Source organism: Tripterygium wilfordii, chromosome 3 (genome assembly GCF_013401445.1).
Source record: "Tripterygium wilfordii isolate XIE 37 chromosome 3, ASM1340144v1, whole genome shotgun sequence".
NCBI classification, from domain to species: domain Eukaryota; kingdom Viridiplantae; phylum Streptophyta; class Magnoliopsida; order Celastrales; family Celastraceae; genus Tripterygium; species Tripterygium wilfordii.
Window position 1 is genome coordinate 12,015,822 of NC_052234.1, and position 14,339 is coordinate 12,030,160.

The 14,339-nt window shown below is 36.2% G+C and overlaps 1 protein-coding gene across 3 annotated transcripts; it reads left to right on the forward strand.

Annotated features, from left to right (window-relative positions):
* The first annotated feature begins 1,052 nt into the window (after nt 1–1,052).
* Nucleotides 1,053–14,272, forward strand: LOC119995217 (kinesin-like protein KIN-7K, chloroplastic). 3 transcript variants are annotated; one of them, XM_038841650.1, is made up of 25 exons: nt 1,053–1,398; nt 1,531–1,581; nt 2,103–2,406; nt 2,498–2,595; nt 3,146–3,235; nt 3,730–3,782; nt 4,704–4,769; nt 4,862–4,915; nt 5,033–5,092; nt 5,548–5,626; nt 5,915–5,982; nt 6,719–6,781; nt 6,916–7,020; nt 7,811–7,915; nt 8,066–8,173; nt 8,251–8,397; nt 8,856–9,038; nt 9,222–9,374; nt 9,685–9,915; nt 11,159–11,299; nt 11,424–11,549; nt 11,663–11,713; nt 12,024–12,071; nt 12,236–12,370; nt 13,555–14,272. In XM_038841650.1, the coding sequence occupies exons 3-25, from the start codon at nt 2,159–2,161 to the stop codon at nt 14,080–14,082; spliced, it is 2,940 nt and encodes a 979-aa protein (XP_038697578.1). In that variant the 5' UTR covers nt 1,053–1,398; nt 1,531–1,581; nt 2,103–2,158; the 3' UTR covers nt 14,083–14,272. The 3 variants fall into 3 exon arrangements, with proteins under 3 accessions (XP_038697578.1, XP_038697577.1, XP_038697576.1); XM_038841649.1 differs by having other exon boundaries at nt 1,054–1,398; nt 1,495–1,581; XM_038841648.1 differs by having other exon boundaries at nt 1,054–1,581.
* Nucleotides 14,273–14,339: the final 67 nt, after the last annotated feature.

Sequence of the window (14,339 nt, forward strand, 5' to 3'; positions counted from 1 at the left end):
TTTAGCAATTATAATAGTAATGTGAAGAAAAAACAAAGTGGAGGGTGGTACTTGGTACCAAAGTAAGATTCCCATTTCGACGCCAGTGAAAATAAAACAAAGAAGGCTACAGATGGAATCCTTTTTAGTTAGAAATGAGTGGTTGGTGCCATTTTATCCATAGTGGGGGCAGATAAAGAAGATAAAAGCTAATATATAAAACCACGCTCAAGAGAGAGCATCCAAAGTTTGATGCACAATGGAAATGCATTGATGTGGGCTTTGACCCCTTGTACTGGTAATACCAAATAATAATAGTCAATGGTCGACTAATTTGCTGCGATTGATTACCGTTACTTTAATTTGTAAGTAAGACCATGTTGATAATTTTGTGACATCTTAATTTGAGAGTGTAAGCACATGTATACATCATTCTAATTCGTTGATCATCATGTATGTATGCAAGTAGAATTTCTTATAGTTGAGTCATAAGTGTCTCCACGTCTATTTAATTTTCATTTTTTTGATTTGCTGGCGGCTTGGACAGCTATATATGAAGAATAAAGAAGGCAGTCCAGTCCCATTATTTGTATTATAATTATGTTTTATGTTATAAAAATGATAAAGATTTCAATGATAATCATCCCAACAATGTGTGACATGTATTCATTGGACATGATTTTCAATGGGTTCCTTGTTATGATGTTTCTGAGATAATTATTACTGAAATCATTAGCTTTGTTGTTTATGTTATCACTCGATCACATCAATTAATTTAATTATTCTTGGATTGGTCCTTCATTGCAAAAATGTGTATAAAAAATTATTAGCTGTTTTATTAATAGTTTAACATTGGAAACTCTCATAATCGAGCGAAAAGCCATGTTCTTAATTTAATTAAAGAAGATGACATAATTGGGTTAAATCCGTAGAAGCTTGTCCAGGTGGTTGCTGACAATTGTTGAGCAGTGGACACGTATACAAAACACTTCATAAAAGGTGGTCCCCACGATACATGCCCGAACCTCCCACACGCCACTCTTGTGACCCGTCGTGGTTCGTCAGCGCTCCCAAATACGAATAGGGGAGAGAGAAACGGCACTCGTCTCTCTGTGTACATATCTCTGTAAGGAAACTTTTGCACCCCAAACGAAAAGAAAGCAAGTGCAACGGCACTTGTTCCTTTCTCTCTGAGTCTCTGTGTGTGTGTGTATATATATGTGTACAAATTGGTAGCTGAAATTTCGTCTCTCTGTCTAGTAGGCATCCAGGTTCATGGATGTGCAAATGCAGGTTGCCTTTGATTAAGGGCATCGCTTCCAAGGCAAGCAATAAAGGCCGACTAATGCCTAATTAGGAAAACAAAGGGGGAGAGAGTTTTTTCGACTGACGAGTGTTGATGATGATGCTGTTCTTCTTGTAAACTCTCTCTCTGCGCTCTCTCTTTGTCCTCTCTTTTTGCTCTCTTTAGTACAACCTCTTCTAGATCTAGTATCTCTCTCTCACTACGAAAAGGATCTCCATCTCTACCTACTTTCTCTGCATGTCCAGCTGTGTCTTATCCACCATGCTCAGCTGACTGGTCTTCTACAATTCTATGAGGTAATGTCGGAATCTCGTCTCTACTTGTTTTCTGTTTGGCTGTTCGGAAAATTGAGCGAAGTAGCAACTTATAGTTTTCCTTTTTTTTATTATCGTTTTCACCTTGGCATGAGTCGTCAGGATTCTCTAGGCCTTGTTCAGTAATTGCTAATTTGCTAGTTTTTACTTCATGGAAATACCTCAACAAACTGGAAGTACTCAACCTTCCACGCTTTGTCACGCTGCCTTCGTTTCCGCATTGTATTATCCTCGATTTCGAAATTTATGGACACCAGAATTTGTTGTTTGGTCATAATATCGATTTAAGAAATTTTCTCGGAAACCAAACAGGGCAGGAGAAGTCGAGAAGACGCATGTTACTTGTGCACCTCTTAAGTTTTGAGTGGTTATAATCGATTTTATGGCTGTGTTTCCGTTCTAAATGTATGGTAGCATTCAATTGAACAAATAATTTTATGATTCCAAGTTTGACCGATGGTATTTCTTATGCGGCTGAAAACTATAATTTCTTGTCCCTGCAGTCATATTATAGACTTGAATTAGTTGTTGGTGCGTGAAAGGAGTGTCTCGAGTGACAATGGCATCAAAACATGGATTGAAATCTAAAAAGCAAGCAACGATTAGTTCGAGAGTTGCAATTTCTCAGTCATCTTCAACCACATCCTCCTCAAAGCAGTTTCTGGAAACGTCTATTGATGGTCAGAGCTCACCTGCTTCCTCATCGCCTCGAAGTAAGCCTCAGTACTTTTACTCTGAGAGTGCACAGTTAGATGCTGAAAGGTCTAAAGAAAATGTCATAGTGACGGTCCGCTTCCGTCCATTAAGGTGCATCTCACTTTCCCTCAAGTTTGCTGATGATATAATTTTTTCTTTTACTGACTAGTTGTTTAATATAAAACCATGGTTATTGGAACAGTCCAAGGGATATTCATCAAGGAGAGGAGATAGCGTGGTATGCAGATGGAGATACTATTGTACGGAGTGAACATAATCCATCGATGGCATATGCATATGGTAATGGATTTTGATTCTCTTGCTATATAACATTCATTTTACCTTGATGTCAATAAGAAGATTATGTGTAGAGGATCACATAGGTTCTGCAAACTTGATGATTACCGTTTACCACATGGATAGGGTACAGTATGTTAAAATATGCTCAACTCTATGCTTGGATGCTGATTTTGGATCATATGGAAAATTTGAAGAGAGAGATTAATACCTAAGAAGTGGTTGAGACCAAACACTAAAACAGCCACTAGAAATTGGGTTATAGGTAATCAAAATTTTGAATGACTAATTATCGTGAACAATAATGTGATGCAACTTGGCACTTTGGCAGTTTTTACTCCGAATGAACCAAAGTCATTGTTAAATTTATCTGCTTATGTCGCTAGTATTTGCCCCATTTCTTTTGCTTTAATTTAAATGTGCAAGTATGCTATTTTGCGCTTTTCCCTTTTAACGAAAGTATTTCACACTGCTCTGAAATGCGAGAATTGTTCTAGGTAATTTTTCAAAATCTATCGTTATCTTTCTTAATAGTTCATTTCCATGCTTCTAGATCGAGTTTTTGGCCCTACCACCACAACACGCCATGTCTATGATGTTGCTGCTCAACATGTTGTCAGTGGTGCAATGGAAGGCATAAATGGTAAACCATAAGAATTTTCTGATTATGGAACTCAAATTTTGATTGATTTAAATTTGATGTACATTAAAAGATCTATCCTTAGCAAGGATGAGTACTTTGTGTCACCCTTCTGATAAACTCATCCCCTCCCTTATACCATGTATTGCCCTATTCTATCCACAAGCCTTACCCCAAAACAGTGGTATATTTTATGACTTCAGTACTTGGATTTGTGATAATCACTCTAATGCCATTAATTTTTTTCCCCTCGTGGCTTATTTTTATGTATGTGCTCTAAGGACATTCAAGTGTTATGGAGATGCACCAACACACACTGTATTCATTGGGTGTTTGATCTATTAATGAGGGTTGTCACCTTCACCGATACTTTGAACTGGTCTTTGTTGCTAGAAATTTGATCCATTATGCCATTGTTTTTTGGCAGATTTAATTATTTTCCAAAGCACTGATATGGCTCATGAAGCTGTCAACATTGTGTTTTCTGAAACTTGCAGGTACCATTTTTGCATATGGTGTAACAAGCAGTGGAAAGACGCACACAATGCATGTGAGTTATGACAACTTTCCTCCTTATTTTATTATTATTTTATTCCATATCTGAAGCCTTATAAGGATACAATAGTGTTCGTGTGTGATTTCTCTTGGAAATGTTATTCCATATGTGCTTGGCTTGGCATTGACGTCTTGGTGCATCCAAAGTGTTAAAAGGCATCTCATCAATTACTTCTGCCATGTCGTATTTGGATGTTCTAAGGTTGGTTAATGATCAAAATTTTCAGTTCAGGTTGAGAAAACTTAAATGCCGTATGGCAACTCTCTCTGGATAAGAGAGTTTATTTTATCATTTTAGGTTTATAGTGTTGTAAAAAGGTAAATTTTGCAAAGCTCCATCCTCCATTATATAACTTTTTCTTGTGCATCTAACTCTTCAAGATATGCCTCTGATGAAACTAAAACTGTGATTTCCGGAATATAAAAACTAAATCTGTGATTACATTCTTCTCCTTGTCGGGCCTTTTGAATTCTAGTGCTTCTGGCATCAGAGTTTAATGAACTTTTTGAATATTTCAAGCCTCTGCAAGAGTTCTTTGAAGATAAATGTGCTTGCAGCACATTCTCTGGCTGTTGGTTACTGGACTCAAATAAATACAGGATTAGTTAAGACTGAAAAATATATTAGTTTGAAGGTTTTTGTTTAATCATCTGTGTTATAACACAAAACTACTAGGTAGGTCCCATGCATAGTCTTTGTGGTGTAAGCACTTTATAATTTTGTAACTTGACTTTTTCTTAATAGGAGCAAGAAAAAGACTGGCATTGCTGTCAAAATGTGTATTGTTGTAAATGCCAGATCGGAAACTTATTATTCATTTTGGGATGAGGATGTCACATTATGATAAAACAATATATGAGTGATGATCTACAAGCATTACAAGAGGATTTATATTTTGGGACATGCAAATTGCAGGGTGATCAGAGGTCCCCTGGAATAATACCATTGGCGGTGAAGGATGCTTTTAGTATTATCCAGGAGGTAATGTGGGTTGTGGATTTCCCTGCATAACTTTTCATCTTTTGGATTCCTTGTCATCTCCTAGAGCTCTAATGTTGATCTTTATGCAACAGACTCCAAACCGAGAATTTCTTCTTCGTGTTTCGTACTTGGAAATTTACAATGAGGTGAGGTTTGTCCTACTCTCTTGAGATACTTGCTTGGTGTTCCTCTGTTTTAATATCACCGACCTGCTGTTTTCCATTTCTGAGCATCATTATCCTAAACGCTTTGCTTCCTTTTAGGTTGTTAACGACTTGTTAAATCCAGCAGGGCAGAACTTAAGAATTAGAGAGGATGCTCAGGTACTGTTAGAAATTTCTATCTATTGTTTTCATCTGTTACCTTCCAGTCTTCCACTTCCATAGCTTTTCTTTTTGTAGCCAGGATCGCTATGGTTGGTATTGAACTCATTTAAAAAGCACGGTTGGACACTTCAAAATGGCCAAGTTCACCATTCTAATTAAAATATGAATATTCAAAAGTACAGCTGAAGAGTTACAGCTCTCAGTTTCTGGGTGGCTCTTGGGAGGACCCAGTGTACTTAATAAACGCTTTTGTGCTGACAGTAATCCTTTATTTGGCATGAGTGTTTAAGCCAGCATCTTGCCTCAACTAGTTATAACTATTGCATGCACAGATTCTCTTGCTTGCTCTTGCAGAGAGAATGCCTGCCTCATCAGTGAGTTGTTGTTTACTTCATTGGGGAACTTGGCAAAATAGAGTGTTTATACATTAAATCTTCAAATTATGGCTGCAGGGAACCTTTGTTGATGGTATAAAGGAAGAAGTTGTATTATCTCCTGCTCATGCCCTCTCTCTTATAGCAGCTGGAGAAGGTAAAGATGCACGATGACATTTTGTTATGTCCGAATTCCCAAGAAAAAGAAACGAAGAAAATAAGATTTAAGGACAGAGCTTGATTATATGCTTTTTTGTCGCATTAATCTTAAATTGGGATTAGTTACACTATCAAATGTAAACTTTGCTTTGAGTAATAATTTAATATGAAGAAATAGATACAGTTTTTTAGCATATGTTAGCAGTGCAATTATGTTCCCTATGACTATAGTCTTTCTTTCTGCTAATGCTCATGAAATTAGCTTGGTGATTTTCTTTGACAACAGAGCACAGGCATGTTGGTTCTACAAATTTCAATTTACTAAGCAGCCGAAGTCATACAATATTTACACTGGTAATTCTTTGTTTATCATAGTAAAAGCACAATGTAACTTGGAAGTATGCATCAAAAGCATAAACTAAAGAGAAAAACAACAAAAAGGAAAGCTTTTTTTTTACCTTTTGACTTTTGTTGTCCTATAGATATACATCCGTTGTTCTGTTTTTCATGTTAGGGTGCTTTCTTAAGTCCATAGTTTAAACTACATATTACATGCTCATTCACATTGTTCTACCTACCGGATGGCTTCTCATATTTTCACCATACACACTCTTGCACACAGATATGCATTTGGAAAATGCTAGGTTTATGTCCGATATAGTCCTTTTTACTTGTAGTGTTCCTTGTAAATGGCATTGTCATGAAAAAAATCTTGTTTAACTTTATATTAGTGTATTATGAATAGTAATTCTGCTGGCCATTGCTTTTTCCCCAAGGAAGCAGAGCTACAGTACCTTATGGAAGTCTCCATCCTGTTTAGCCCTTCTCTGAAACTCTATTTTTTTTTACCATTGCCAAAGTTGTAACTTTTGCTGTGTGGAACTCCATGGTTAAAGTGATAATCGTAATCGTGTTTCCAATCTTCTTTATCAGCTATATTATGTTGGCGGATAATTATAAAGGAATTATTAACAAAAGTTTAAAATTTGAACTGCTACTTGAAAACCTTGTAAACATCATCATGGATTCATGTTCCAAGATAAGTTTTATCCATTCCGAAGTATTCATTTACTGACTGCATCGTCTACAGACAATTGAGAGTAGCCCATGCGGTGAAAATAATGAAGGAGAAGCCGTAAATTTATCGCAACTGGTAATTGCTATAACTTTTTTTTTCCATGAAACTCTCTCTTAATTAATTCTTCAGGTTTCTATTCCTGCTATTGACACCTTTCTTTATTGGTGTCCATGATTTATTTTAACTCTGTATGTTACTCTTACCTGCAGAACCTCATCGATCTGGCAGGTTCTGAAAGCTCAAAGGCTGAAACAACAGGCGTGAGGCGGAAAGAAGGATCGTATATAAATAAAAGCTTATTGGTCCTTGGAACTGTGAGATTTTGATGCTGTTTTTTATTTTATATAATACACAAAGGATGGACTAATCATCTTCTATATTGTCTTTTATGTATAAACTTTGTTTTGTTTATCATATTTTGTTTGCATATGGACAACTCCAACATATCACTTTCAGGCTCTTTTTCAATTTCAAACTTATCCAATGGAAGTATTCCATTCTTAAAACTGATTTGGACAGGCTTCTAACTGTTCCTAATTTTAAATATGATTGTGTGGATATTGCAGTATTATGCCTTATTTCTTCCTTGGAGTTTTTTTTCTGTCAAGCAAAAACTGTAAACCTCAACAAGTCTCAAAAGTGAGAAACCTAAATTATTGAGCCATGTAATTAATTATGGTCTACACTGTTTTTACCATTGAGCACTCCTTCATATTGGCAAGTCGTGGTGTAGCTTTGTGGTCTTGTGGATGTCGCCACGTATAATATACTTCTTTTTTCAGTTACAGTTGCTTAGCATGGTTAAGTATTGCCTTGTGCTCTGATAGGGGTCTCTATTTTGTTTATGGTGACGTACACCAAAACCTTCCTCTCTAATTAAAAGAGTTTTCATATTGATATTGCAAATATTCTCGCTATTTTGACCCTCCTTTAGATTGTCCGTGTACAGAAGACTTACATTATTGGATTCTCACTTTTATGTAATATTTGTTTAATCAAAGGCAGTATGCTGCAGCTTTTGATGTTCCATGTAGAATCATACTTTTGTTGTTAATAGTATGGGAGATATGCTTATGTGGAATGTATTAATTTTGTCGCATATAGGTAATATCAAAGCTAACGGATGGGAGGGCCACCCATATACCATACAGGGACTCTAAATTGACAAGGCTCCTTCAGTATTCGCTAAGTGGTCGTGGACGTGTATCTGTAAGTATCTTTACAAATTTCTTTTAGAAATTTCTGTTAGAAAAGCGCATAAACATTACATATATAGCACAACGCCGTAGTATTATCTTTACATCACATTTCTTGAACAACGCATCTGTATAATGTTTTGTTTGTTTTTTGAGATTATAGCTTATTTGCACTGTCACTCCTGCATCGAGCAGTGCAGAAGAGACACATAATACTTTGAAATTCGCTCACCGTGCAAAACACATAGAAATTCAAGCAGCACAGAACAAGGTATTTTCTTATATATTGTATGCTTCTCTAAATTACTTTCATTTGCCAGTCTCTGAAAATAATTCCGTAAGCTGCAGATTATCGATGAGAAGTCCCTTATCAAGAAATATCAAAATGAGATACGATCTTTGAAGGAAGAGTTAGAACAATTAAAGAGGGGCATTGTGACAGTTCCTCAACGGAAAGATTTTGGAGAAGATGATCTTGTCCTCTTGAAACAGAAGGTACCCTTTCAGTCAGTTGGCTCATTACAAGTATTTGGTAGTTGGAAAATGTTCAGACAAGTTGTTTTCCTCTTTCCTCTTCCACCTTTTTGGAATTGTTACTGCATCCGCATGTACATGAGTTTGGTACTGAACTTTTCTGTCACACATTATAGGAAATATGCTCTTGCAAGTATATGTGGTAAAATTTCCTGTCATTCATCTTAGACGTTGCAAATATTGGTTGCAATTTTTATTGTCAAGTACATGATGTGCACAATGTAGATGCTGTCATTGGCATCGAGTTGACAGAAGTTCACAAAATCACGTTTCACATCGTTCTCAATATATTATGTAATCAAATGGATAAAAAATGGTTTTGATTTGTTGGCAACGATATATCCTAGATTTTGAGGAAAAAATGAAAAGAAAAGGATGAAGAGTGATCTTTATAAATTTTGTTACTTTTATATGTGAAGCTAGAAGATGGTCAAGTCAAGCTGCATTCAAGATTGGAACAGGAAGAAGAAGCTAAAGCGGCTCTACTTAGCAGGATACAACGATTGACTAAGTTAATTTTAGTTTCTTCAAAAGCTTCACAATCATCTAGAACTCCTCACCGCCCTGGTCTGAGGAGGAGACATTCCTTTGGAGAAGAAGAGGTATGGATGAATTCATTGAAATTGTTTGTATGTTTTCTTTTCCTCCCTTCGGTATGAGAACTCTGAATGTCTTTAATTTTTCTTCTCATTTTGCATTCTGATACACGGGGCTAGTGCTTTTCTTCATGTTTGGTTTCTCAATGTCATTTGATCAAATTGTGGTTATTTCTTTCAAATTTGCAGCTTGCATACCTACCACACAGAAGGCAAGATTTGATCGTCCATGATGAAAACATTGACTTGTATGTTTCTCATGAAGGGCATGCTGAAATGGCAGAAGATACACAGGAGAAAAAGACCCGGAAAAATGGATTTCTAAACTGGTTAAAGCCACTGGTATACTTAATTAAAACTTTCTCTTCTTTCTTTTTTCTAATGTTTTCTGGTACTGTATTGATTTTACAACCAACACTAACCCAATGTCCTTTACTCCTTGAGCTCATTCACGAGAGCCTTATACTCCTTCCGCTAATTGACGAGAGCCTTACATATTAATGATCTTTGAAATTCTGTGCTAGTTACCTTTCTTAGATTGCTTTAGATGAACATTGAACCCATATCTAACATAACATTCCAAGATAGCATAATTGTCAATCTTGTTAGATGTATTTTATGAATATCATGTGATTATGCTTTTCTTTAACAGAAACGGGACAGTAACTCAGAAGCATTGACAAGCTCCAGTAATAAGTCAACTGGAGCTAAATCTAATAGTACACCTTCAACCCCTCAAGCTGGGAGGAGTAATCTTCATGCAGAATCCAGGCTTTCTAACTCTTTACTTACAGAGAGCACTCCATCTGTGGATATTCTATCTGAGACTCAACGGGATAGAGAAGTTCCTGAGGAAAATTTCCTTGGACAAGAGACACCTTCGGTATGCATTTCCTCCACAATACATAAATGTACTTATTTAGCTATGTGCTAGGTGTTCAATGTATCTGAAAATGTTTAACACAGCGTAGCTCTTGCTCAAAACTTGGAATGACACACATAAGGTACCCAATAAGTTCTATAAATGATTTGTCTGTCTCCTGCGAGGAAGAATGTTAGTAATTTCCTCTGATTTAATGTTCACCTGCCTCTGCCTTCTGCTGCTATTCGTCATAGTGAATGAACGAAATCTTTGTCCTCTCACACAATTTTGAAGCGTTTAACTGGACCTAGGATTCTGCATTGCTAAATGCTGTCCTATAGCATTTGTGATTCTTTGGATTCTAGAATTTCCCTTGAACTGCTTGCTTTGTCAACTAAGAAAATAAATTAATGCTACAAAAGTGAGATCCAGGTTCACAATTTGCTCTCCTAGCACAATTCCCAAGCATTTTTCCATTTTCTTTCCCATATTCAAAATATAAATTTAAAGGTTCTTCTGACATTCTCATGCTGTTGTATTTTTGCATAAAAAGTGAGAGTTGAGATAGGGATGTGTATAAGTCTGTCATGCACTCGGGGTATGATCATGGTTGATTTACTGCTGCCCACTCGTTGTACTACAAGACAGCTGTTGAGAAAATCCTCTGTAACTGCTTCACTTGTTGTGCGGACTTGAAAGACCTGGAATTAACATTCTCATGGGTGAAGTATTTTTATTTGACAGCGGACAACAGTGATTGATCTGATTTTGTGCACTCAATTTGTGAGTGGAAAATGGTCGTATTTTGTTGAGTTACTATCCTTCCACCCTAGTGATTCATATGTCTGGGTAACTACATTTCTGATGCCCTTACCATATTAGTTTTTGTAAGCCTAGTCTGTCATGCCTTAGGCTATAATGATACCTGAAAACTGGTCTTAAATTTACAGGTTGGTTATGTTAAATGTGCTATGTTATATATTATGCTTTTAAAGCTGCTTACATTTCTGATACTCCTTTGTGTTTCTCAATGTTTTTATTTACTTTTGTTAGCAGCACATATAACTTCGTTAAGAAGTTACAGAAACAATATAAATAATTTGTAGTGTGTTTTCAACTGTGCCCTTCCAGGCGTGATTGAATATGGGCTTAGAAAATGATATTCTTCTTAAACCATGACAATAATGACACAGATAAATTGTCAATTTACAGGGTAGTTTTGCATGTTGTATGATTCTTAAGCTTATTTCTTTCTTTGCTGTAGACTAGCACAAAAACAATTGATCAAATTGATCTTCTGAGGGAGCAGCAGGAGATCTTGTCTGGAGAGGTGGCATTACACTTGAGTGCTTTGAAGCGATTGTCTGAGGAAGCTGCAAGAAATCCCAAAAAAGAACAGATTCAAGTACGATACTTTTTTCTTCTCTCTTTTTTTTTTTTTTTTTTTTTGATCATATTTAGCCATCTTTGGCATCAGATATTCTAATTGGACTTAAAAGTTTATTCCTATTGTCCCTTTTGAAATCAAGGGGGAGATGAGAAGGTTGACTGATGAAATCAAAGTGAAGAATGAACAAATTGCTTTGCTAGAAAAGCAAATTGCTGATTCCATCATGATTCCACACAACAAAATGGATGAAATAGAAATGTCACAAGTAAGTCTAGCTCACTAATGGTTACAACTTATCTTGATTTAGCTATCAAAAAGAAAGAACTCTTAATGGCTGCACATGCCTCTTGCGTACTTATGTTTTGTTAATTCATGCAGTCTTTTGCCGAACTGGTGGCACAGTTGAATGAGAAGTCCTTTGAACTTGAGGTGATCATTTTTTTTCTTCTCACGTGACTGCATAATATACTTTGACACGCTATAAAATAAGGCCATGCCTGATGCCCTATTGAATTTGAATCATTTTGTTGACATCTTGAAACCAGATGTAGTTGACTCATTATGCTTTGTATATGAAGTATGTTGGAAACAGTTTGTCATTTAATAACAACATGCAATATAATTGTGCATGCTCAGAATACGTTGCACAGTTTTAACAACATGCAATATAATTGTGCAAGCTCAGAATACGTTGCACAGTTTGTTGATCTATCTGCTATATCTATATATTTTTTCCCAGGTGAAAGCCGCAGATAATCGTATAATTCAAGAGCAGCTAAACCAGAAGGTAGAAAACCTCTAAATACAAACACTTCATAAATGCGTACATGAAAAAGTATGCACATTATAAATAAACAAATAAATGCATGTTGAATGTAGATTTTTCTTTATGTACTTACATATGTTATATAAATTTGAGAGAACATTGACTAGGTGGCTCCTTTGTGCCAGATATGCGAATGTGAAAGTTTGCAGGAAACAATTACCTCCTTGAAACAGCAGTTGACAGATGCCTTAGAGTTGAGAAATTTTAGCCATGTTCCAGTACCCAAAGATACAAATGAAGATATGATACAACAAGCTCAGGTTTATCTATTACCCTATCTGGTTATTTAGTTCTTCAATTATCTTAATGCCGACAAGGTTGAATTTAGCCATATTATAATTTTCACAATAATTTATCCGCGAGCCCAAAATACTTCCCTACCTTGAGAGGCCAGTGCTCCTAAGTTATGATGACATCAGAATTACTCATGTTCCACTATTTCATCAGAATCATTAAAATTACCTTCCTTCCACAAGTTTTAACTGGTTTATAGAATATGTTTCACTATTTATCAGAATCATTTAAAATTACTTTCCTTCCACAAGTTTTAACTGGTTTATAGAATACGATTCACCATCTTTATCTGGACCTAAACAATTTATTTAGATATGCAATTGGTTTGCCATTTTTCCTTTTAATTTTTAGTTATAAGCGGCAAGTTCATAAAGATTAAATAGAACTCTACGTAAGATAATCTATACGTTTTCTTTTTGGCCTTGCATTCTTTCTCTCTCTCTTATAAGAAATGGGTTGTGCATTCCTTCTACTACACTTGCCTGGTTTTTTTTGCATCGAGTCTTGCTGAAATTTGTTTTAGAGGTGTTTAATTTTTGGTGATTATCAAGTAAAATGAACACTGAAAATTCTACATTTGGGACAATAAGCTAACATTTTTTGCAAAATGTGCATTTTCGTAGCCTTTCATAACCACAATCCTAAAATATGTATACAACTAGGTTGTGGATACAGTACATCATGCATGTTAGGTGTAATTAGTTCCACCCCTCTTATGCAAATGTCTATTTTTTTTAGCTCCAACAACCCACAGTTATGAGTGTAATTGGGCTGGGAGTAATAATCTTTGAAAGTTGCAACGCTTAGAATGTATACTGTTCGGGGAAAAAAAGCACGAGGCAGTTAGTCGTGCAAGGAAAAACTTTATGCCCATGATGTAATTGCCGTAGCAACATGGTGAAGGCAACAGTGGGGAGGAAATACGTTTTTGGTTTTTCTCTGGTTGCGGATCCCACCCGTATTGAAAAAACAAAGAAAGTGAAAAAAAAAGCTATTTTATTTAAATAGCTCTTAGTTAAATATGTAGTTACTTTCTGGAGGCTCTCCAGACCACCTTTTTTTCCTTATATAAAGTTCAATTTCATCAAATGATGGCTGGAAATATGCCATTTGCCTTATGGGTTGTAATAGCTTCCTGAATTTTGATCAGGCCACTGAGATTGAAGAACTGAAGCATAAACTTGATGAATTAACAATGTCAAGAGAGCATCTAGAACTTCGAAATCAGAAACTGGCAGATGAAAGTTCTTATGCCAAAGGGCTAGCTTCAGCTGCAGCTGTTGAGCTCAAGGCACTGTCAGAGGAAGTTACCAAACTCATGAATCATAATGAGAGACTATCAGCTGAACTAGCAGCACTAAATAACTCTCCTACTCAGCGTAGATCCAGCGGTGTTACAGGTGTAGTGAGAAAAGGTAGAAGAGAAACTCACATCAAAAGACAGGACCAAGCTGGATCACCTTCAGATTTCAAGAGAGAATTGGCCATGAGTCGGGAGAGAGAGCTTGCGTATGAAGCTGCTCTTATAGAGAGGGATCAAAGAGAGGCTGAGCTTCAAAGGAAGGTTGAGGGGTCCAAGCAAAGAGAAGCTTATCTGGAAAACGAACTTGCCAACATGTGGGTTCGTGTGGCACAGTTGAAAGAATCCCAAGGAGCTGATACTGATGAATCCAGGTAGACCAGTGACTCTGAATTTATGGTTTTGCAATTGAAATTGGAGGGAGAAATAATTTTTTTTAAGTTAGATGATTTACGATGACAAGGTCCTGATGATGAAAGTGTGTGAATTGTGTTTTGCACTGCGAGAAGGGAATGCTGTGTAATATAATTAGTGCTTTTTTTTTTGGTAGGATGTGAATTATGAGATAGAGAAAGAAAGGGGGTTAGAGCATCCACAATGGGATGATTTTGAAGTACTTGATATGATATTTTCTT